Source organism: Syzygium oleosum, unplaced genomic scaffold, assembly GCF_021117445.2.
Source record: "Syzygium oleosum isolate NSW1041296 unplaced genomic scaffold, Sole_v2.1 Sole_v2.02, whole genome shotgun sequence".
Classification (NCBI taxonomy): Eukaryota; Viridiplantae; Streptophyta; class Magnoliopsida; order Myrtales; family Myrtaceae; genus Syzygium; species Syzygium oleosum.
In genome coordinates this window covers 18,825,534-18,848,831 of record NW_026607486.1, presented here as the reverse complement: position 1 = coordinate 18,848,831, position 23,298 = coordinate 18,825,534, and the positions used below count along the sequence as shown (strand labels likewise).

General features: G+C 40.0%; 2 protein-coding genes and 1 long non-coding RNA gene across 5 annotated transcripts; all 3 read left to right on the top strand.

The window, feature by feature from the left end:
- The first annotated feature begins 806 nt into the window (after positions 1-806).
- Positions 807-6,370, top strand: LOC115673123 (neutral/alkaline invertase 3, chloroplastic-like). 3 transcript variants are annotated; one of them, XM_030595207.2, is made up of 7 exons: positions 807-1,051; positions 1,881-2,681; positions 3,389-3,554; positions 3,654-3,865; positions 4,986-5,479; positions 5,584-5,632; positions 5,732-6,370. In XM_030595207.2, the coding sequence occupies exons 2-7, from the start codon at positions 1,989-1,991 to the stop codon at positions 6,056-6,058; spliced, it is 1,941 nt and encodes a 646-aa protein (XP_030451067.1). In that variant the 5' UTR covers positions 807-1,051; positions 1,881-1,988; the 3' UTR covers positions 6,059-6,370. The 3 variants fall into 3 exon arrangements, with proteins under 3 accessions (XP_030451067.1, XP_030451068.1, XP_056164193.1); XM_030595208.2 differs by having other exon boundaries at positions 807-1,082; XM_056308218.1 differs by having other exon boundaries at positions 807-1,109.
- A 156-nt stretch (positions 6,371-6,526) lies between these two features.
- LOC115673322 (uncharacterized) lies at positions 6,527-11,473 on the top strand. The gene is made up of 5 exons (XM_030595460.2): positions 6,527-8,948; positions 9,047-9,115; positions 10,266-10,337; positions 10,455-10,527; positions 11,124-11,473. Exons 1-5 carry the CDS (start codon positions 8,854-8,856, stop codon positions 11,178-11,180), a joined length of 366 nt encoding a protein of 121 aa, XP_030451320.1. The 5' UTR covers positions 6,527-8,853; the 3' UTR covers positions 11,181-11,473.
- Positions 11,474-20,898: 9,425 nt separating this feature from the next.
- Positions 20,899-23,066, top strand: LOC130135401 (uncharacterized). Its single transcript, XR_008814801.1, has 2 exons — positions 20,899-21,006; positions 22,754-23,066. It is a non-coding gene; the product is annotated as an uncharacterized LOC130135401 (long non-coding RNA).
- Positions 23,067-23,298: the final 232 nt, after the last annotated feature.

Genomic DNA, 23,298 nt, shown 5'->3' with positions numbered 1-23,298 from the left:
GCATCTGACCATGTGTACGCCCTCTCGCCAGCAGAACTTCCTCAACAGTCCCCCCCAACTTGCGAGTCAAACACAACCACCCATCATCCTCGCTTCCTTTACCCCTCCTCCATCCACAAAAACATCCTTCATACGTTGACGGGTCAATTAATCCTAATTTTTAAAAATTTTTCAAGCGGCAAGCACGACGATCGGACTCCCTCGAGGTCCCGGTGGGGTTCCGACTATCGGGATTGCTTTCGAGGCAGAGACATGCCTCGGCTCCGACGCTTGCTCCATGGGTAAGTGAAGAGGCGGTCGCCCCGATCGATAATCGATTCGCAGAGTGCTCAGAAAGCTTGCTTGGTCATCAACAAATCGAGCTGCTTATGTAATTCGATTTTTTCGTCCCGGTATTTTATTTCGCCTAATTAGGTTTCGTGGAGAATCGAGTACGGAAACACGGGGTCCCCATTGGAAAATTACAATGATTACATGTCAAGCTTGGTACTAATCTAGGGGAGGCCTTGCCAACATTATCCAAAACCAAAACCAAAACCAAAACCATTTATTAGCAATAAAAAATGGAAATAATTATTTTTCCGCAATCCCGAAGCACACCTTCTTCTTCTTTTTTTTAATTCTTTTTAATTTGGGGGAAAAAAATTCAAAACTAGACCGGAGAAAAGAAGATAAAAGTAGAATTGTCCGTGCGAAGGTAAAAATTGATAATAAATTTAGCGAAATACTTGAGAGAAAAATAAAATAAAACACAAAATGCGGGGACCGTAGCAAGATGAAAGAGTCGTACCGAGACGAAAGCTCGTCTGTCCGAGTTTCTTCTCGTTTCGCACGAGGCCTTTATTACAACTGCCGATTCTGGTGCAGGCGGAAGCGAACAGATTCATGCGAGCGTCGAATGTGACGGTCTTGTTTCGTTCCGGACCAGGAGGGGAAATCATCAGCTCGCCCCTGCCATCTTGAATCCCCGCACGTTCTCTTGGGGGCGCCAAGAATTCGTTTCTCGCCAGGATTTCCCCCGGGGCGTCGTCCGCTCCGATTCTTGGAGCTGGTGCGAATCTTTGTTTGCACCCGGAATCTGGGTGCGTGCGTTGCGGTGAATCATCTGGGTACTTGGTTGAAGCATTACCCTTGTTTGCATCCGCCCACCTCGTGGGATTTTTCCTGCTTCCAGCTGTTTCTTTGTTCTTGAGTTAGACACGCGACCGCGTGTAGTCGCCGTCTTTTTGGCTGATTGCGTGCACGCATTGCGAACGATTGTTTGTTTCGCTTCTGTTTGATGTCTCCCCGAACTGATTGTGGGTTCAATTTTTGCATGATTTGTCCTCGATAGTTGTCCTCGTGACTTCTGATCGTTTGGGATTGGCTTGTTTAGCTTGAATTCTCGGAGTTCTTGCGCTGTTTGACGTTGTCGTGGGACGTATAGGGGAAAAAAACAATACGGGTATAGATTATTTTTTCTGACAGATTTCTCTTGGCCATTTGTGATTTTCATGTCAAAAATATCGAAAGGGCTTGTTCTGTTTTTGGCTCACGGAGTATGAAAGAGAGGTTGATGTTGTTTTTGGTTTGAAATATGTACAGAATTTAGCCTGAATCGAGCCAGATGAGTTTGTTGGAATTTGTTCAGCGAAATAATTCTTTACCATTTTCTGCCCTCAAAATTGGTTGCACTGTTTATGCTTACTCTGAACTGGGGTGCTGGTTTATACTTGCAAGTCAGAGACTGTTGGTTGGCTAACTTTTGCAGGTTAATGTTGGTCCTGCATTTTCTGCAATATGCTCTTCAACTGTGCATTCTGGTTTCTTTCTACTTGTTCTCTTGATCTTCAAGTTGTGAAGTAGTAGTAATGACTGCTTTAATTGCATCTTTTTTTCAGGCCAATTTCCTTCCATTAGATTTGTAGGAGGTTTGCCTGTTGTCGTCGATATTGTATACTAGTAATCGATATCAATAAGATTTGTTCTGCTCGTCAAGTATTGTGGCCATGGGCACTGCTAAAGGAGTTCTCCAAGTTTTCTCCGGAGTTGCTCCACGCAATCATTGTTTTGACCCGAGTTCTAATGCATTGGGCTCGGCGTATTCGTTTAACTCTCATCTGATTAGTACCAAAAGAAGTGCATCAAAGAAAATAAAAATCCCTGTCTATGCAAGCATACAGTTGAGAAATTCTGAAACCTTTGGGGTGCAAGGATTTGGAGAGAGTTCATATAAGGATAGGAGTATCAATCGGTCGAAGTTTTCAAGTTGCAGATGCCAACGAGCTGATAGTGTTAGTGGGACAACCACTGGGAGTTGGTTTGTTGATAGTGCCGATGATTTAAACCCCTTAAATACTATGGTAAATGGGCCACATGTTCTGGATTTTGACGATGTCAAGCAATTGAAAGAGGAGAAAACAGATTCAATGTCAAATGGTGCACCCGGAGCCAGCAGTACCATTCACAGGGCTAAGGTTGACCCCATTGAGGAAGAAGCATGGGATCTATTGCGTGACTCAGTTGTTTATTACTGTGGAAGTCCTATTGGAACTATTGCTGCAAATGATCCAACCAGCTCTAACGTTTTGAACTACGATCAGGTCTTTATTCGTGACTTCATTCCTGCTGGTATAGCTTTTCTCTTGAAGGGAGAGTATGATATTGTGCGGAACTTCATTCTTCACACTCTTCAGTTGCAGGTATATATTATTCCAATTGCCATTGATGTAACTCGTTTCAACTGTGGTTATCCTTGTTATTGTTCCTATGTGCGATTACTGTTGTCAATATATGTTTGTCGTATTGAGTTTCTAAGCTTATTTATCGTGATGTCAGATGCATTTTGGCGACTGGACTTCGATTTTTTAAAATTAATCTATTCACTGTTAGTTTCAGCGGTTCTGATGATATATGCTCACATGGTGACCGAACTTTTTATTATGTTATTATGGTGATTTGTAATTTTTGTAACTAAAAGATGCTCTTCATCAATTTTGGCGCTCTTACTGTAGTTTGGATGTACACCATGCCTTTGACCTGAAGGAAAGGACGAAACCTTGTAATTCAATCTTTCAGTTGTGATTGAACATGCTAAACGCATCTTAGCCAAATTAAATATATTATCATGTGCGCCAATATATGATAGTTCTTCAAGCGTTTCTGAAATTCTTTATTTAGTTTTTAAATCATGCACGAGTTCATCTGCTAATCCTTCTTCTTCTAAGAAGGGGGACACATCTATGAGAAAGATGGTTTTCTTGTCTTTCAGCTTTTAAGATGGCTGCTTATGCTACAGCTTCCAACATCTTTCTGCTATACTGAATTACTCTTTCTTTCCCAATAAGCAAGAATCTTTTGTTGCTCAATCAAATGTCCTGTACTGCAAATCTATAATTCCTTATTGCAGAGCTGGGAGAAGACAATGGACTGCCATAGTCCTGGTCAAGGTTTAATGCCTGCTAGTTTTAAGGTTCGCACGGTTCCTTTGGATGGGGATGATTCTGCCACAGAAGAGGTATTAGATCCTGACTTTGGGGAGGCGGCTATAGGTCGCGTTGCACCAGTCGATTCTGGTAATTAAGTTATGGCTTCAAGAAGAGGTCGATGATAGTTTATTTTACATTAGAACTCTCGTGTCAATAAATGATCTTCCATATTTCTCTGTATTTCAGGTTTATGGTGGATTATTCTTTTACGTGCGTATGGCAAGATATCTGGGGATCTCTCTGTTCAAGAGAGGATCGATGTTCAAACAGGAATAAAGATGATTTTAAAGCTGTGCCTGGCTGACGGGTTTGATATGTTCCCTACATTATTGGTGACTGATGGTTCTTGTATGATTGATCGGCGAATGGGAATCCATGGCCACCCTCTCGAAATTCAGGTGAGCATATTCTGTGCCATCTTAACTGATCGTTTTTAAGAGTTCTTTCTAATATGCAAGTGGAGGCATAGTGGGAAAATGGAGAAATAAAGGAGTTGTATCTCTCTTAATGAAGCTCATATTAACTGGTGGTGGTTGCTTCTTGCATTGAACCTGATCGAGTTGCTTATCTAGTCTGTGCCAACTTCATGCAATGAGCTCCACATCCCTCACAATATTAGTTGTGACTTCTGCCTTGAGTGGCTTATTCTTATGAAATTTAGATGTCACATTTTAAGAATGTGCCAACTCAGAAAATGGAAAGTATATCTTAGCATATCAGTATATTAGTGTTTCTATTCTTCTTTATAAGATAATAGGTGAAGACTGCATTTGTATCACTTTTACATATCACGGCCGCTGCTGAATAAGTATCTGTTAGACCCAAAATGGACACAGATTTTATTTTGATGCATTGTCAGTGGATCTTAAAGTAATGTCTTTATTTGCTCTGTGGTACTTTTAGTTCTCGGACAACGGCTTTGGTGCAAACCATGCATAGCAGTTGCTCAAAGTAAGATATCGGAAGTCGTCTGTCTCTCTCTCTCTCTCACACACACACACACACACACATAGAGACACATGTGCACATAAAATTCTTTGCTTGAATTTTTCTTTGTTTGGCCAACGTCGTTAGGATGATTTTGGAGAATACTCACTTCTTTAGTTTTGGAGATGTACTTGTGCATGGAGCACGTGTCTCTGAAGTCATTGGGTGATTTAATGGCATACACCGCTTCAAGTCATAGAAGGTCCTAAGCGAATCAGGATTGCAGATGTGTTTAGTTGGAGATTTGGCGGCATACTTATTTAAATTTTAACCATTGGCGAAATCATAAGCAGGCCAAGATCAGAGTGTTTTTTGACATGGATATGAGATGAAGATCATGGTTCTTTTGTCTGCCGTGTGAATTTAATTTGGTCCTTTAGAGTACGTATCTTTTGGTTCCTATGGCATTGGTCGGTTATTTATCTGATCTCAAACACAGATAAATCTAATTGTCACTCAGATAACATTATCTTCTCTTACAGATAACATTTTCTTAAATTCTCTAACATGAATATAGTTAAAATTTTGCAGGCACTCTTTTATTCTGCCTTAATGTCCGCGCGTGAGATGCTTGCTCCAGAGGATGGATCTGCTGATCTAATTCGTGCTCTGAACAATCGTCTGGTAGCCCTCTCCTTCCATATCAGGGAGTATTATTGGATTGATTTAAGAAAATTAAATGAAATTTACCGGTACAAGACGGAAGAGTACTCATACGACGCAGTCAACAAGTTCAACATTTATCCCGATCAAATTCCTCCATGGTTGGTCGAATGGATTCCAAATAGAGGGGGCTACTTAATTGGGAACTTGCAACCTGCCCACATGGATTTCCGATTCTTTTCTCTTGGGAACTTCTGGTCCATTGTTAGCGGGCTTGCAACCGTGGATCAGTCCCATGCCATTTTGGATCTCATCGAAGCAAAGTGGGCCGATTTAGTTGCCGACATGCCATTTAAGATTTCTTATCCTGCTCTTGAAGGACAAGAATGGCAAATCATCACCGGAAGTGATCCTAAAAACACGTAAAGTTTTCATTGACAATGATACATATATGTGTGTGTCTTTCTGACAGTATGGTTTCTTTGCTTAAATATGGTATTCTAATGTGATTCTTACCCTGATGCAGGCCGTGGTCCTATCACAATGCGGGTTCCTGGCCAACTCTGCTTTGGCAGGTTAGTGTTTATTTTACAAAACCATTTAAAAACCTGCTCAGTTCATTGAAGATAAAAATAAAAAGATTTCGAATTTGATGGAGGGAAACTGTTTTGCAGCTCACAGTGGCTTGCATAAAGATGAATAGAGCAGACATTGCCGTGAAGGCTGTTGAGATCGTGGAAAGGCGCTTATCAAGAGACAGGTGGCCCGAATATTATGACACGAAAAGATCAAGATTCATCGGCAAACAGGCCCGCCTATTCCAGACCTGGTCGATTGCGGGCTATCTCGTGGCAAAGCTTTTGCTTGCCGATCCGGGTGCTGCGAAGATTCTCATAACCGATGAGGACCCCGAGCTAGTCAATGCATTCTCTTGCATGATTGGTGCAAACCCAAGGAGAAAGCGTGGCCGGAAGAACACGAAGCAGAGCTATATAGTCTGAATTGTGTCTTACATCTTGCCATTCCCAACAGCCGGGTTGCTTGCTTGTATAGATAGGTTAAGTATTTTTTCCGCTCATATATGGGTCTATTTACTAATCAAATAATGATTAATTAATTTCAAACGAAAATTGCGAACTAGTGTTCTAAACGCATCCTTCCTTTTCCTCCCCCTATTATTGCTGGGCGTTGCACAGGACAGGCTTCCTTGATGCAATAGTAAAATTTGCAAAGATATTACATTCTTAATTTAGCTTCCTGTATATCCAAGTGTTTATGTTGGAGAAATAAGATGATGGTGTTGATTATGTTTATCGCAGCTACTCTTGATTTTGGGTGACTGGATTGAAAATTATGAATTTCCTTACTATATTGCCTTCTGCATTTTTCTAGAGAAATAATCGTTTGTGCATTTAGATGGTTGAATGCTTATCTGTTCAGTAATCCAGTTTTTTAGGTTTCCAAGAAAAAAAAAAAGAGTTAATACCATGAAAAACTCCAAATTGGTACACTCGTGACAAATTTATCATAAATTAATTTTTTGATCATGAAAGAACTCAAACTGGTACACCTGTGACAATTTTATCTTTCGTTAGTTTCTGTTAAATTTTACAGTCAAATTTTTGAGTTAGATAACACGTGACAGTTGAGGGGTGTACCAGTTTGGAGTTTTATCTTCCGTTTGCCACATGTGTACAAGTTTATTGTTTTTCGTGGTATTAATCCAATTTAACGAAAGGTAAATTTATCACAGATGTACCGGTTTGGAATTTTTGGTGGTCAAAAAATTAATTTGGGGTAAATTTGTCACAGGTGTACCGGTTTGGGATTTTTCGTGCTATTAACAACAACAAAAAAAGAATGATCTGGTTTTCAGAATAATTTTCAACAAATGATGACCTAATAAAGATATCTGGAGTCAAGGATGCCACCATAGATGGAATATGATTAGGGTCTCCTTTTGTGCAGTAATTTACCATATTTATATTATCTGGATTAAGCCTGGGTATAGGATAACTATCCAGCCGGGTTTCCTTTTATGGTTCAGAAAGCTGTACTAAGATTCAAGCTTCCGAAATTGTAACTTGCATTAGCTTAACATACCAATAAAATTCTATCTATAATTTTTCCCACATACTAAATTTCTTTGGCTAAACTTGCTTGATGCCATTTCAAATTAAAAAAGTTTTATTTCACGGTAATAATACGCATTTGAATGAAAATGTGCTTAGCTGTAGAAAGTATCTGTACAGGATAAATTTTCTCTTTAACCTTTCAGATGTTTCTTACAACATGATCACCAATGAGAAAACACATAGAGAACTTACTTCAATCTCCTCCAGCTCATATAAGTTTTTGGCAAGTTCCAAAGGATTTTTTTGAGAAATTTAACTTTAAAAAGAATTCAGCATGAAAATTAAAGAAAATGAGTAGTACTTCAGCAAAACATGATTTTGGTAATGTTCCAGATCTTTTTTTCAATGTTGGTAATGTACCAGATATTTTTCTCCTTGATTGGTAACCTCATGAACCTATGTTGAATGAGTAATAAACCAATCCAAAAAGGGGAAGGAGAGTAATTAGGAATCCACCAAAAAGACACCTCAACCGGAGGTGCATGTACTACATATGGCAAAAACGTGAAAAAAGGTAAGATAGGATTTGGCAATACCTCATTGTTACCGGTGAATTCTTCTCTAGATTAGTCCGTTGTGGATCTGACTTGTATTGTCATACGCACGAGTCTCACGTGGGAATCACTAGATCTATTGGTTCAATTGGCTCGGTCTACTATGAATGGAGTCTAGGCAAGAATTCTTACGTGCACCATTTGGTGACAGAAGCTAAACCCTTTCCATGTGTTTCCCTCTCATTACCAGCTTAAAAACGAGAGGAGAGGCGTTAAGAAGCCAGCTTTCGCACATAGCCTGGCCATCGAAGAGGCAGTTACTTCCTGTTCAACACACACACAAAGCACGCATGGCCTTCACTTCATTACTCTTCTTTCGTCTCTTTTTCTCATTTTCAGCCTCTATGTAAGCTCAGATATGACCATCCAGCTTTGCTAGTGCAATAGCCTATATAAACCAGACTTGGTCACTCACACAATCTACACAACCCTCATAAAGATTCTCTTCGTATACACTTTCTCTGCTTCTGTTTGTGTGAAGATTTTTAGGTTCTTTGTGTCTGAGCAATGGCTGACGAAGTAGAAGCTCTTATTGACGAACTTTATGCAATGGTCACCTCCCTCGAGGAACAAGTATCCTGTTATCCTTTGTTCTTTGAATTTTTGCATCTGAAAATGAAACAGTGTTGTTTGTTGTTTTAATTTTTTTTGGCCAAAGTTGTTTATTTAATTCGAGAGTGAATGAAACCACCCTTTTCTTGGTTTGCATATGTCAGGAAATGGCAGAATCTTTCAAGACTAGTGGAGTTCGAAAATGTTTTTCTAGTTTCAACTAAAGAAAAAGTAGCCTTTTTCAAAACAATCTTTCAGCTTTGAGTGAAACATCGACAAATTGAACCTGTTTGTTTTACCAATTCCAATTTGAGAAAATGGTAGCCTTTTCATTGAAACAAGCCTTTTGGTTTTGAATGAAGCACAGACATATTGAAAATGTTTTGTGAAGGTTTAACAATTGTCATTGTGAAATAGTGTGGCAAAATATTGACAGATATCATAAAAGTCAATTCAAATCTGTTACATGAAGCAAGTTCATCGAATTATAATTGATTTCTCGTGTTGATCTTTTTCAAGGGCTTGCTGGACAATCAATTCATCACTAATTATGAGATGAAACCGGGTGATGGCTCCATGTATTTCATAGAGTTGGTCCAAATGTTCCATGAAGATATTCGATCAGCGATGAGAGATCTAGCTATTGCTTTGTAATTCTCTGTGGCAACCCTTATTATGGTGCTTCTATCTCACTCGTTCTTGTGCTTATTTCAGACTCATCTTGCTTTATTTCCTGATTCCTCAACAGGGAACTTCCTACTGTGGACTATACAGATATACGTGAGCATCATGCAAAGATCAAAAGGATAGTTACAAGGTAAGACAATAACGTTACGTTCATGTGGCACACATCAAATTATGATTGCTCCTTTGCTTATTTAGGTCTGTTGTAGAAATTATGCATGATAGATGGCTTCTACTGTTTGTGGCTGTAACGTGTATAAGTCACGGAGGGAATTTTCGTGAAAATAATTTGAGTTGATCACTTAGATTCTCCTCTTTGTACTTTTGTTTGCTGCCTGTTTACCATTTTATGTGTTGGTAGGCGTTATTTTCGTTTTTTCCACCAACGAACTTTTAGATCAAGATTGACAGATCTATTTAGCCCTACAGTAGTGACTATGCATGATCTATTTACCCCGACTATTTCTCGGAAGCACCACGTGTAACTAGTATGGGTTGCAGCCGAGAAATAGTCGGGGATGAGTATTGTCGTTTATACCTTTGTTTGCGCATGATTACCATTAAGTGATGTCGGGAGAGCGTTATATTTGCTTTTATAAACTTCAAACTTACTCTTCTATCAAGATCAACACATCTTGGATTTATTTGGATCTCAAATTAGAGCTCACAATAGGTTCCCTTTTCGAATCTTTCGGGTCATTAATTACCGTTACTTTGTCTATAAATTGGTGATAGTTATTTTTGGCTGGCTGATTTGCCTTTCCATATCGTATACTAACTTTCGTGATGTTGGAAGGTGTTCGATTTGCATATCCAAAGTAATGTCTTTTACTTAAAACATACTGATGAATTGCTGAAGAGTTAAAAGGCTGATGAAGAATATTGCTGTTACTTACCTTGTGAAAGACTATTTGCATATTATATTTTTGCTAGATCATTTGTTATTTGTTTTCATGGAACAAATTGTAATGATTCAGCGCTTCAATCTCTCCTCTTAACTTAGGCTTTGCATGCTAGAATCTTGTTTGTCTACATTTATGTCAATATCTCCAAGCTTTATCATGAAGAGATCAAAGGAAGAACGTGCTGCTGTATTACTCCATCTCTGGTTTGTAGTCAATCAATTGCATTTTCTGCTTGAGTTGTCCGAGTATCTTATTAATGTCATAACATATCAAATAATCGACTCGTACTGTCCCGCTCCATCGTATCATAATGATATTGTTTTCGTAGTGATACAATCATAAGTTTAGGCCCACTAACTATTCTAAATGATTTTCCAGCGTCGGTGCTTCAGCGCTGAACCTGCCGCTTGAGGTGCTGCGCCTTGGTGTTGCTGCTTCCTCCAAGGAAGAGTAAGTAAACACTTTGATTCCACATAAAAATATCGGCATGTTTGCTTATGCTTGATGTCTTAATGGTAAAGTTTAATGCCTTGCTTGGATTTGTTGCTAAGAATGCTTATCATGCAGGTGCGACTTTGCACTGCTCCGCATACATCAAGAGTACCATAAACTGCGTCCGCACTTGGAGAGCATCACTGAGGTAGCAAAAAAGCCGTTGGTTAACTGCAGTAATCAAATGAATATGGCATGTAATTATCTACAGAGTATGAGATGATCAAAACCATAATGATTAATCTAGAACATGCGGAATCGTGTCTCCGCAAGAAAATTGTGGAAAATGACTGAGCTTTCTCATCTTACAACTTAGGGATTTTACTCAAGTGTTAATTTCTCTTTCTAGGTTACTCCTTTTTGCGCCCAGAACCCTTTTCCCATCCAGATCCTATTCTGCCATATCTTGCTTTATACCTTCAACGGTCGATATTTCAGCCACTTATGCAATTGAAAACTACTCTGCTGGGACAGTGATAGGGGTTTCCTGAAGATCTGAGAAATCTATTGACTACTTCATTGCTTAGGGTCAATTTCCTTCTTTGTTCTTTTCTTTGCTAATAAAAGTATTATGAAACATGCGACAACTTGAACCCGCCAAGATGTAATTATTCTGAGCTCATGAGGCATAAGAGAAACAAAATGCCATCGACTTCTATTAATGTTGTTTCTGCCTGAAGTTGTTAATCACCCATTGCGATCTGTCGTTGTTATATCTCACTTAATGAATTCTGATGTTTGCAGCTCGAGCGCAGGATTGTTGACCTTGTGCGCCACCTGGCAAGGCGGGGGAACAACTGAAATTGGGTGACCAGTGTCTCATCAAGGTTGCCGGTCCCGAGTAATGAAAAGATCATGGAAAAGTTTTAAAGTGTCTAATAAAAACTTATGATCTAGTCATGTCTTGTTTGAGCATCTGAACTTGCTCTCCTTATGTTATTTTTGGTGTTTCCTATCTGAGCATCTGAATATGCTCTTAGTACAAGTAATGTTGTCGTTTCGTGTGTCGAGCATCTGAACTGCTCTTGCTTGGTGTTGCTTGTTACTTCTATGGTTTCTCTTTATCCTTATATAAATTGAACTCTATGCTTCAACATGTTGATGTTGCCTTGTGTTGCATGTCCTACTTTATCCCTATGCGCCAACTTGATTATGATGTTAAGTTGAGGCTGAAGCAAAAGTTTTAGTTTCTCTGGACAAGCTGTCTAGTTTTATCTTTCTGTTCGAAAATATTTCTTTTCACGTTTATGGAATTGTTTGGGTTGCCGTGTTCAACTATCTAAGGTTCTATGTCCTTCATTATTTTGGGTCTCTTGCTTGTGAGGAAAATTTCTTCATGGATACCGTTAGTTTGATTTTCTTTGAAAATTTGATTTATGTATTATTTTGCCGAAATGCTGTTTTTCGACCCAGAAAGATGTGTACTTGGCTTCTGAAAAATATGTACTCGGCTTCCAGGGACGGATCTAGACATGAAGTGATTGGGGGGGCTTGATACGAGCAAACTAACAATAGATTCCAAGGTAAAAAATTGACTTGAACAAACCAGTTGAATACGAATAGTCTGGTATGGTTAAGGCCTACTGTTGAAAACCCTAATATTGCTCTAAGCCTTTATCTTAATTACGATTCTTATTACTACTCTTGTTGCTATTGGATCAAATAGCATAGATGTCTAGGATGTTCCCAAGTAATATTCGATGACTTGAAAAATTCAAATTTTTAGCTCATATTATTCTCTTTTGAATTTCATTTCATGAGATAGAACATATCAAGACCTATCAAGAAGAGATTAGTCTAAGGTATTATAGTTTAAGCATATTAAGCATATTCTTTAGCTTTCTTGATTTAGTAGGGTTCCATGGTTGGCTAATTTTCACTCGTTAATTTTCTTTTTGAATTCTTACCCCGTCTACTGTCGCAAACAAGAAAGATCTTGCACCCTAATAAAATCTATTCATGTATACAAGTCAAATCTATTGCTCGAATTATTAGATTTCAACTGCACACGCGTCTAGATCTCGATCCAGCCTGTCGAAAATGTTCTCTCCATGTATCTCCCAGGACATAATAATTACTCCTTGTATTGTCCACATGGCCAGATTTCTTCAGCAATCTTTTCTTATTGCCATTGATGTCACTTATCATAGAACATCTCCTTGTGTACCATTGCCAATAATTGTTTCCTGCAGTTGGTTGGATGAGGGTTTATCAGTGAACATTTGAATAGTCTAGCTTTCAGAAAGGTTTGAGAATGAGACCTAATTGAAGGAGGCGATGCATTTGCAGCTCCTTCAGATGGTGAACATTTTGGCTTTACCCTCATGTTTGGGTTCAATTCTTTTCCAATAATTAATCACATTTCTACTACAGATTAGGGTTAGGACATTGGAAAACTGCTAAAAAGATAATCAATTAAAAAACTGTATAAGGTTATCACCAGAATAAAAGCTGGCTGTCTACGAAGTAAATAACCCTGAATTTTCGGAGAGCAACGATACTTTCACTAGCTAGAATCACGCAACCAGATTTCTGATCGAAGAAGTCCTCATTTTCTTCACTGTGACAAGGTGCCTTTGGTTCAAAAGTGTAGTTTGCTGCAGGAAGTCTATCAACAATATACTACTGTTTCTTTTTTCACTTTTTCAGACGTTTCTTTGATCTCCATTGAAAATATAATAAACTTAATTTCTTCAACCTCATATTCACAAGCCTCAGAGTTGGCGCAGTTGATTGGGGTGTCATAGAATTTCCAGTTCAAGAACCGGAGATATCATGCTTTTGCGCTCGTCACCAGGTTATAAAAAAAAGGATCTCATCTGCACATTGTGCTTTTAGCTGCTGCATAGTTATGATATGCTGAAAATCAAGGCGCGATGGATATATCGTTCCAGAAGCACCTTCAAATCTTCTACTAAAAAACCAAAATGAACGGAAAGAAATATGAAGGATAAATTCGATGAGAGATGAAAATTCTGATAATGTCTTAGATCTTTTCCCCCTTGAATGGTAAGTTCTTTTCTTTGGTAAGTCCTTGAATGGTAAATCCAGCATTGCATGGATGAGTATTAAGCAGAACCAGAAAAGGAGAGTAATTATCATTTCAAATGAGGCACACTTGCAACGGAAATTCTTCCATCCCTTTAGTCTAAGGTGGCTATAATGATCTGAAGTGTTAACTTTGGCAGGTCACGACTGAGTCCACCGCGGAAAAAATGACATGCGAGTTTCACGTCGGATCCACTATTTTTGACGGCTCAGGTCATCTGTTCACCATGAGTCGAGAGGAGGCAAGATTTCACCGCTTCAACTCAGGTGCATGTACTAAACAATGGAAAAAACAAGATAAACACAAGAATGTGCCGTACCACCGTAAATGAGCAAGCTCTTACGTGAAATTGGTTATATATCACGTGGCAATGACACGTGAAGAAGTCAAATAGAAAATCAGCTAAGGTTCAAATGATACGGGCATTATGGTTGGCTCGTTACACCGCATTAGTGATGCAACCACCACATAATTATACAAGCATCATTGGTGACGCAACCAACACATACAAAATACAAGCATCCTGTAGGACATGTTTGGATACCGAGAGTGAAACCATTAAGAATGGGAATGGAAGCCTTATTCCCTTTCCGGATACAATCTGGCAAATTGAAATGAGGCGAAATAGAAATAGAAATTGGGATCCAAAATTGCTGCATTCGTGCATTTTCATTACCATTGGGGGAGGTGAGAATGAGTGAGTTGGGAATTGGGTTACCAAAAAGGCTAGCACACGAGCGACTTTCTAATTAATCTTAGGTCTTGATAACTTTTCTACAGAAACAATTTGATATGGTAAGTAGAATTACCTAAGTTGCTATTATACAAACAATAAAATTCAAACCAGAAAAGGACATTTTTCCATTCCGATGTGCTAACAAATGCAGTAAGTTTAATTAATTAGTAGTCATTCCAGTTCCTTGGTAATTCGTTCCGATTTCTTTTATCTTATTTCAATAGCCTCATTCATATGCGCCATCCGAGGGCATCATAACCTATACCCTTTCCAATGTGTTTCTGTCTCATTACAAACTAGCAAAACAGAGAAGAGAGGCGTTACGGAGCCTAGCCATGGAAGGACCGTTACTTCTAGCTCAACGGACTCACACAAGACATGGCATGGCCTTCACTTCTCCATTACTCTTCTTTTGTCCTTTTTTTCTCATTTTCAGCTTCATGAAAGCTCAGTTATGACCAACCTTTACCGGTGCAACCGCTATATAGACCCCTTTTGGGTTCACTCACGGTATCCACACACCTTTCATACAGATTCTCTCCCTATAGACTCTCTCTGCTTTTGCTTGTTTGTGAAGTTTTTCAGGTTATTTGTGTGAGAGTAATGGCTGCAGAGAGGGATGAGCTTCTTGAGGAGCTTTATCAACTCATCTTCTCCTTGGAGGAAGAAGTATCCCATTACCCATCCTTCTTTTAATATTTTGCTTCTGAAAACTAAATGAAGTTGTTTATTTAATAATTCAAGATTGAAAGGGACTACGTTTTCATGGTTTGAATAAATTTGTAGGGAAAAGCGTAGAATTTTTCCGTTCCTCAAAGGTTTGATAATGTTTTACTAGTTCCAATCTGAGACAATGGAGGCCCTTGAATGGAAACGAGCGTTTGGTTATCACTGACAGTGGATGGATTGAACCTGATTGGTGAAAGTTTTAGCAACTTTCATTGTGAAATAGTCTGCTAAAATGTTCACCACAAAGTCCATCTAAACCTTGTTGTGTCAAATAGGTTCGCTGAATTCTAAGATAATCTTTTGTTAGGACCTGCTGGACACCCAATTCATGAATAATTATGCTCTGAAACCGGCTCATGACTCCACGTTTATCCTGGAGTTGGTCGAAACGTTCTGCGAAGAAGTTCAAGATGCAGTGAGCGATCTGGGTTCTGCTTTGTAATTTTCTGTTTCATTTCTAATGATGTGACTTCTATCTCACTTGCTCTCGTGCTTCTTTTAACCCTTTTTTTCTGATTTCTTTAATAGGGAAGACCCTTTTGTAAGCTATGCGGGTATATATGCTCAGTATATAAAGCTTAAAGGAATTATAGAGTGGTAAGACAACAGTAAACCTGTTCACGTGGCCATGCTTCAATTTCATGATTGTTCTTTCGCTTATGTATGATTACAGAAGAGACTGTGCATGGCCGATTTAAGATTTTTTGCAGCTGTGACGCATATTGGTCATAGAGGGTGTTTCCGTGAAAAAAATTGGAGGCTGATTACTTAGACTGTCCTCTTTATAATTTTGTTCATGGTCTGTTTACCTTTATATGATTTTTTTTTTTGGTAAGGTAAGAGGATTATATACTTTTCAATGCACAATATACAGCAGAAAAGCCGTACACAAAAACCTCGTACCTAATGCAACACAGGTGTTGCGATAGGTGCAAAGGTGTAGCGGTTGACTGAAGCTAGCGGGCGCTACAAGCAGCAGGGGCCCGAGTGTTAAGAAAAACGAGCTGAGCCTCTAACAAGCGGACTAAAGAGCCACAAAGGAACAACAACTACAGAACATTAAGAAAAATAGATGTCGGGATGTCCCAGCTGGCCTGGATTCTTCTATTGCACGGAGTATCTGCAACAGGCTTGAGAGAAAGAGCCTTATCTCGAACAGCTTTGACAAGATGGTTCCGCATCGCATGATGTTGATGGATGTTATAATTGCATTTTCAAACTTCTACCAAACTTTTAGCCAAAATTGACACATCTTAATAAGGTCTATAGTAGAGAATCTGCATGATGAATGGCATTTTAAGGTAAGACCTTTTGCGGCTGTAACACATATAAGTGACACATGGTGTTTCAGTGAGAAAACAGGAGGCTGATTACTTAGATTGCTGTCTTTATACTTTGTCGTCGTATGAGAAACATTTTATGACGTTGATTGTCAGGAAACAGTTATTTTTGCGATTTCAAACTTCCAGCAGACTTTTAGTCAAGATCAACACATCTTAATTAGGTATATAGTAGAGAATATGCATGGTGAGTTGCACTTTAAGGTAAGACCTTTTGCGACTGTAACGTATATAAGTGACGCATGGTGTTTCCATGAGAAAATAGGAGGCTGACTACTTAGATTGCTGTCTTTATGCTTTTGTCGCCGTATGATTACCATTTTATGATGTTGATTGTCGGGAAACCATTATTTTTTCGTTTTCATACTTCAGACGTACTTTTCATTCAAGGTCGAGACATCTTGGATTTATTCAAGTCTCGATTTAGGGATCGCAAAGGTTACCTTTTCGTATGTTTCAAGTCGTTACCATTACATGTTACATGGCCTATCTATGAGAAAGTTGGTTAGTAGTCATTTTTGACAGCTGATTTTCCTTTCTGTATCGGATATTTATTTCTATGATATTGGAAGGTGTCCGCTTTGCACATTCCAAGCAGCATATTTTCCTCAAAATACCATGATTGAATCTCTAAAGAGTTAGTTGCAGATAAAGAATACTACAGTTACCTACCTTATATATGAAAAACTATTTCCATATTGGAGTTAAGCTAGATCATCTGTTTATTGGTTTTCATGCATAATTTTATAATGATTTAGTGTTAGATAATCTCACCATGCTTGAATCTCATTTGTCTCTATATATTTCAGAGTCTCGAAGTGTTATTATTAAGAGATCAAAGGAAGCACATGCTGCTGTATTATACCATCTCTGGTTTATTTCTTCAAATTTTCTGCTTGAGTTGTCCAAAGCATTGGATTAACGTCGTACTGTCATAGCATATCCGTAAATCTTCTCATAGTATCCTACTCCGTCATATTACTGTGATAGGTAACGATAGTAATAAGATCATTAATTAACTTCACCCCGGCCACTAATTATTCTAAACGGGCGTTCCAGTTTTGGTGCTTCAGCGATGAGGCTTGGGCTCGAAGAACTCCTCCGCAGTATTTTAGGTGCCTCCAGGGAAGAGTAAGTGGTTGCTTTTATTCTACGAGCAAAAGAAAGATTATAGTTTGACTAATAGACAAGGTAAAGACAATACAGTCAGATTACATGACTCATCAATCCCCGTGGAAGCGCTACTGTGGGTTACAACGACATCGGGTGAAGTTTAATGAATTGACTGGATTAGTCCCTAGCGATGCTCATTATGCAGGTGCATCTTGGCACATCTTCATTTGCATCAGGGGTACGAGAACCTGCGTCTGCACTTGGGGGTCATCACCAGGGTAACATGAAACTATTTTTAATTTGGTTGATGCATGAACTTGTTAATGCATTGCAATCTTTCGACCAAAAAAAATGCATTGCAATCTGCCATTTATTCTTACTTGGAGAACTCTGGTATGCAGCTCGAGTGCAGGATTATCTACCTTGAGTGTACCCTCGTAGGAGATTCCGATGACGATGAGTCAAACCGGATGATCGGTGTCTCATCAAGGCCCCCCGTCCCTATGTCATGAAGTAAACTCCATTTTGGAGAAGTTTAAGAGTCCAATAGATATTATATTGTCCTCGTATCGGGTCTGAGCATCTGAACTTGCTCTAGTTTTGTTGTTCTGTTGTTATGTGTCAGAGCATCCATACTTGCTCTTTGTATAACTAATGTCATAGTTTTGTGCCTTGAGTGGCTGAACTTCTCTTTGTTGTTGTTGCTATCCTTATATTAATAGGACCCTATGGTCCAATTTCTTGAAATTGCTTTATTACTGCATGTCTTACAATGTTCTACGCATGCATTAACTTCATTATGATGTAAAACTATGCTGAAACTAAAGCTTCGGTTGCTGTTCTGCACAAGCTTTCTAGTTTTTTGCTTTTTTCGCATTTATGAAATTCTGTGTTTTGCATTGTTTCACTATCTAAACTTTTATGTTGTTCATTACTTTGGGTCTCATGCTTGTACGTGGGGTTTCAAACCGGAAAATTTCTGCACGGAAGCTGTTAGTTTTCTTCTCATTGAAAATTTAAAGATGTGTATATTTATCATATTTTGCTCCAGTCATGTCTAGATCACGAAAATGCATATGGAGATTGTTTTCTTCATCTGCGTGGATCTTATAAATGCTCCTTATTCTGTTGTTCGCTTGGCCCGATTTTCGTATTTTTTTTTGCAATTTTTTACTTCTGTTATAAAGGATGTCGCTTATCCTAAAGCAACTCCTACTTGTACACCATGGCAAGTAATCATTTATGCAGATAGAGGGGCGAATTGTATATCAGTGGACAGTTGAATAATCCATTTTTTCAGGAAGACATGAGGATGAGGCCTAAATGTCATAGATGGCATTGCACTGCAACAAGTTGGTTTTTTGATAATTTTGATTCTGTTTCTTGTACAGTAGTACATCACATTTCTACTATCAGCTCAGGGTTAGGAGCTCAAAAGCTGTTAAGATCAAATCAATCTACGTAAAATCTTAATGAGAACTATGTAAAAATTTAGATAAAACTATCAATCGTTTAAGAAAGCTTTGTCTATCAAAAAATTAATCCTTGATTTCTGAAAGGCAATAGTACTTCACCAGAATAAAACACGATTTTGATGAACAAAGAATGTGCACAGAAATAGTATAACTTTGAAAGAAATGATTTGGTAATATCCTAGATCCTTGAACGAGAGTAATTTGCGTAACATAGAAGGCACACTCCAACAGAAAACTCTTCCATGCCCTCAGCCTCAATAGGCTGATTGATCTAGGCCCGTCCACGGTAAAATGAGCCGTCTCAGTCATTAGATTTGTGAGCCTAATTACTTAGAACACATCATTTCTGATGGCTCACATCATCCGATCCATCATGAATTGAGATAAGGCAAGATATTCTCCACTTCAATTCCGTGTGCATGTACTACAAACAACAAAAAGAAGAGAAGGTTTTTCGTGTATCGATTCTATCACCTGGTAATGACATGTAAAATCAAAGAGAAACACACAAAGTTGGCTAGAGTCCATATGATGCGGGCATCGCGTAATTGATTCGTTACTCCATGTTAGCGTTGCCAATAGACACAAACGAAAATTTCTCTCCATGCCCCATTTGATGTTAGAAAAAATACCTATCCAATGTGTTTCCCTCTCATAACCAGCTTAAAAACAGAGAAGACAGAGGCGTTACCATCAGTCCAACAAACTCCCAGAAAGCATGGCATGGCCTTCTTCTTGCTGACTCTTCTTTTGTCCCTTTTCTCATTTTTGTCTTCGTGCAAGCTCATTTATGAACCATGCCAGTGCAACCGTCCGTAAAACCTTCTTGAGTTCAATGACGCAATCCACACACCACTCGTATATGTGACATCCTGAAAAAAAATTAGTCCATTTGGGATTTATGAAATATTGAGTTTTATGAATGTACTCGTAATCAGTTCTCGCCCGGAACTGATCATTCCTGGGAATGCTAACCATTAGGGAAAAGCTAATAGGGGAAATTAAATTAGCGCGACTAAAGGAAATTCGATCGTGAATGGATTTCGACCATTAAATCGCGGAAGTGATATTTTGAGCCACTGTTGGCCGATCCAAGGATAGTTAGGGGTCAGTTCGCCACTGTCCTAGTAGTGGATCGCGGGTGATTCCGTTGGACCACGAAACGACTTGACGAATGATTCTGAAATTATACCGAACGATCGTACCCCTCGGATCAAGTGATTGATCTTCGCGATTTTAATAACAACCGAGGTCGTCACGCACCGAACGGACTTGCACGTGACTCGATTTAGTATCAGTCATGAGTCAATTTCGCGAATTTCCCCAGCAAGCCGCCCGTTAGCTCGAGAAACGCTCGAGTTGCGTTTAATAGAATTTAATTATTGAAATTTTGCCCAAATTGGACACCGAAAAATTAGGAAGTCACGACGAAACGTTAGGACGACGTTGCACGTGACACATGCGAATTTTTGGTGCGCTCAAATCCTTCGGAAAAATTCGATTTGGACAAGAAACGGAGAACGTGACCAAAATACCCCTAGGATTTATTAAAGGACAAGCTTTAAGGGTAAAGGGCATTTTGGTAATTTTTGCCCTCAAATTTTGATTGGACAATTTTACCCTTGGATATTTTGGAAATTACAAGTATGCCCTTGGATATTTTTGTGCAAGAATCGATCTCGGCCGTCGGATTAAGATAAAATCGAATCGGGACCGTCGGATAAAAAATGTGAGAAATGGGCATTTTGGTAAATTGCCAAAAAGTGGTCAAATTGGACATATTATCTTTGACCCATTCCTTCTCTCTCCTCCATTTCTCTTCCCCTTTCTGCCGTGAGCATCCCCCCTTTTTGCCGTGAAATCCTTCCCCCTCCTCCGTGAGCTCCTTGCCGTCCACCGGGAAGCCCACCGCCGGCGCCGCCGCTCGCCACCGCCGGCGCCGCCGCTAGCCACCGCCGTCCGGGCCGCCCTCAAGCCGCCGTACCAGCCCTCAAGCCACCACCACCAACCGCCATCTCTCTCTTTCTCTCCCTCTCTCTCTCACGTGAGGCAAGACCCACGGCCAAGTAAGCCGTGCCGTCGCCACCCAAGCCGATCGCCGCCACCCGGGAGCCTTACGTCGTCGCCGCCGTTCCCGATTAAGGGCCGCCGCTTTCCGTTCTAGCCGCGATAGTCTAGAACGCGGGTAAGTCGCGCTCTAAACTTAATTTAGGACTTCGGGTATCGACGGGCGATTTTGGACGAAATCTGTATAAAGTTAGGTGCGGAATTGTATGAATTGGTAGTGGAAATTTTATGGCGGGCCTTGGGATTTAATTCGGGTATTAATTATTGAAAATTAGAAAATAACAGTGGCTGTGATCTACTGTTCATGGGGCCGTGATGGGCCGATCGGGACGCAAGTTGGATTTTTAGAACCAAGAAATTATGGTGAAAAAGTCCCGTGAAGGACCGAAATCGATTTGACGTCGTTTGGTGGAAGAAAAATAATGATTTCGGTATTAATGGACTAGTGTTCGGCAAATTTTGGGGTTTGTTTCATGGACGAATTTATCGAGTTCATCTTGGGTGAAATTATGGTTGGAATTATGATGGTTTGGGGGTTATTTAGAGAGTCAATAAGGGCTGCCTACGAGAAGTATACATGCTGAAATTTGTGGTTCGGAATAATGTGTTTATGGCTTGATTTGTGGTGTATATGTGTCGGATTGTTGTGTGATATCGTGGCTGAATTGTGAGGGTCCTTGTGACTGAAATTACTCGCGATTGTGATGGTTATATGTATGTTTATAAGCTGCGAATTACTGTTCACAAGCTGTGATTTACTGTTCACGGGGCTATGATGATTTGTTTCGGGACACAAGTTGGGTTTTTAGAACCGGCATTTAATGGCGAGAAAGTGTCGTGAAGGATCGGAATTGATCCGACGCCATCTGGTTAGAGAAAATTGGCAATTTACGTGTTTTAGGCATGTTTGGAATTATTCTGGATGGAGTTGATTTAATTGGGTGCTTAGTTGTGTAATTATATAATAGAATTATGCATGTTTGGTGCACGCGTGGGCCAGATTGAATTAATTGTTGACAGTGGCCATGTGAATTGCTGAGTGAGCGTGTTTTATGTGTGAAGTGATGCGTGCACGGGCCACGTGTGATGGGTCAGTTGCGTGTAGTAAATGCATGTAGAGCGTGTGCATGAGTAAAAAGGAATCGTGGTGTGGTAAGTGATTGTGGGAAAGTATGTGAAAGGGGTGAAAGTGCGGGGTTGGGATCGGGTCGAGTACCATAAGCTCGGGCAGCGATCACGTAGGTCTGTTGCATTTGGCACAGGCTGAGGCTTGAAAAAGTAAGTATGAGATTTGGTCCGAGGCATGATAAGCTCGGGTGAGATCGGGATTGGACCGAGGCATCATAAGCTCGGGTTTCGATCATGTAGGCCTGTCGCATTTGGCGCGGGCTGAGGAAAGTGTGAATGTGGGATCGGACCGAGGCGTGTGATGCTCGGGGCGCGATCGAGTGGGAATGTGGGATCGGACCGAGGCGTGTGATGCTCGGGGCGCGATCTATAGGCCTGAGGCGTGTACGGGTACGCGGGCCGAAAGTGTGGTGATGAATGGTCGCAGTGTACCTGAGGCGTGTACTTCAACGCGGGTCACTGGCGAGGAATGAGAAAGAGGAAATGAGAATGGAAGGAATAGTTGAATGAGAATTGGTACATGCGTGTGTTGCATACGGTGTGATTGTGATTGAGTACGGGTGTACGCATGTTTGAGTTTGACTATATTATTTGAGGTGCCTGCGATGTGATGACTTGATGTGTACGAATGCACATGTGTCTGTGTGATTGTCTGGAGGTACGTGATAGTCTAGGTGGGGTTTAGGGGTGTACTTATTGAGAAGTGTCTCACGGTTGTTTCAACCAAACCATTTCAGAGCCCCCGCCTGAGCCATGATCATATTGAGGCTGACTCGGAGCCGTCGGGTGAACAGACAGCTGAGGAGGATTCATGTGGTGATGCCGAAGACAGTGAGTCAGAGTGGACGCCTCCGAGAAGGCGTAGGGACTAGTTCTGGGAGCGAGGCAATAAATTGAGAGGGCCCAATTTTTGGATAATGCTGATCTAGGATGCTGATCCTTTTTGTATTTTGGAAGTTAATAATTACTGGTTCGGTGTGCTTGTAATAATAATGGATATTGTAAATATTATGGTGTAAGTTTGGCAATGAGAACGAATATGTTCATTCTCCCTGATTGATTCCCCAGTTTTAATTGTCCGGGATTATTTGTTAGTATCCGCTCGTGGTTGTAAATCTCTGATGGTTATTTGAGGTCGGCGACATTCCTGGGACGTCGCACTTATCGACCAGGTAAGGGGTGTCGCGTGCCCGTTGGGGTTCGGGGCGTGACATCCCTGTATGAATTGGTATCAGAGCAAGGTCAGCTCGATCTAAAGTTGGTTGAATTGGAGTGATAAGGA

Bases quoted from the DNA above. Each gene is read 5' to 3' on its own strand.
- LOC115673123 (XM_030595207.2), top strand. From the start codon at position 1,989: ATGGGCACTGCTAAAGGAGTTCTCCAAGTTTTCTCCGGAGTTGCTCCA. The intron at 2,682-3,388 runs GTATATATTATT...TCCTTATTGCAG, and splicing joins TTCACACTCTTCAGTTGCAG to AGCTGGGAGAAGACAATGGA. The intron at 5,480-5,583 runs GTAAAGTTTTCA...ACCCTGATGCAG, and splicing joins GGAAGTGATCCTAAAAACAC to GCCGTGGTCCTATCACAATG.
- LOC115673322 (XM_030595460.2), top strand. From the start codon at position 8,854: ATGAAACCGGGTGATGGCTCCATGTATTTCATAGAGTTGGTCCAAATG. The intron at 9,116-10,265 runs GTAAGACAATAA...ATGATTTTCCAG, and splicing joins ATCAAAAGGATAGTTACAAG to CGTCGGTGCTTCAGCGCTGA. The intron at 10,528-11,123 runs GTAGCAAAAAAG...TGATGTTTGCAG, and splicing joins ACTTGGAGAGCATCACTGAG to CTCGAGCGCAGGATTGTTGA.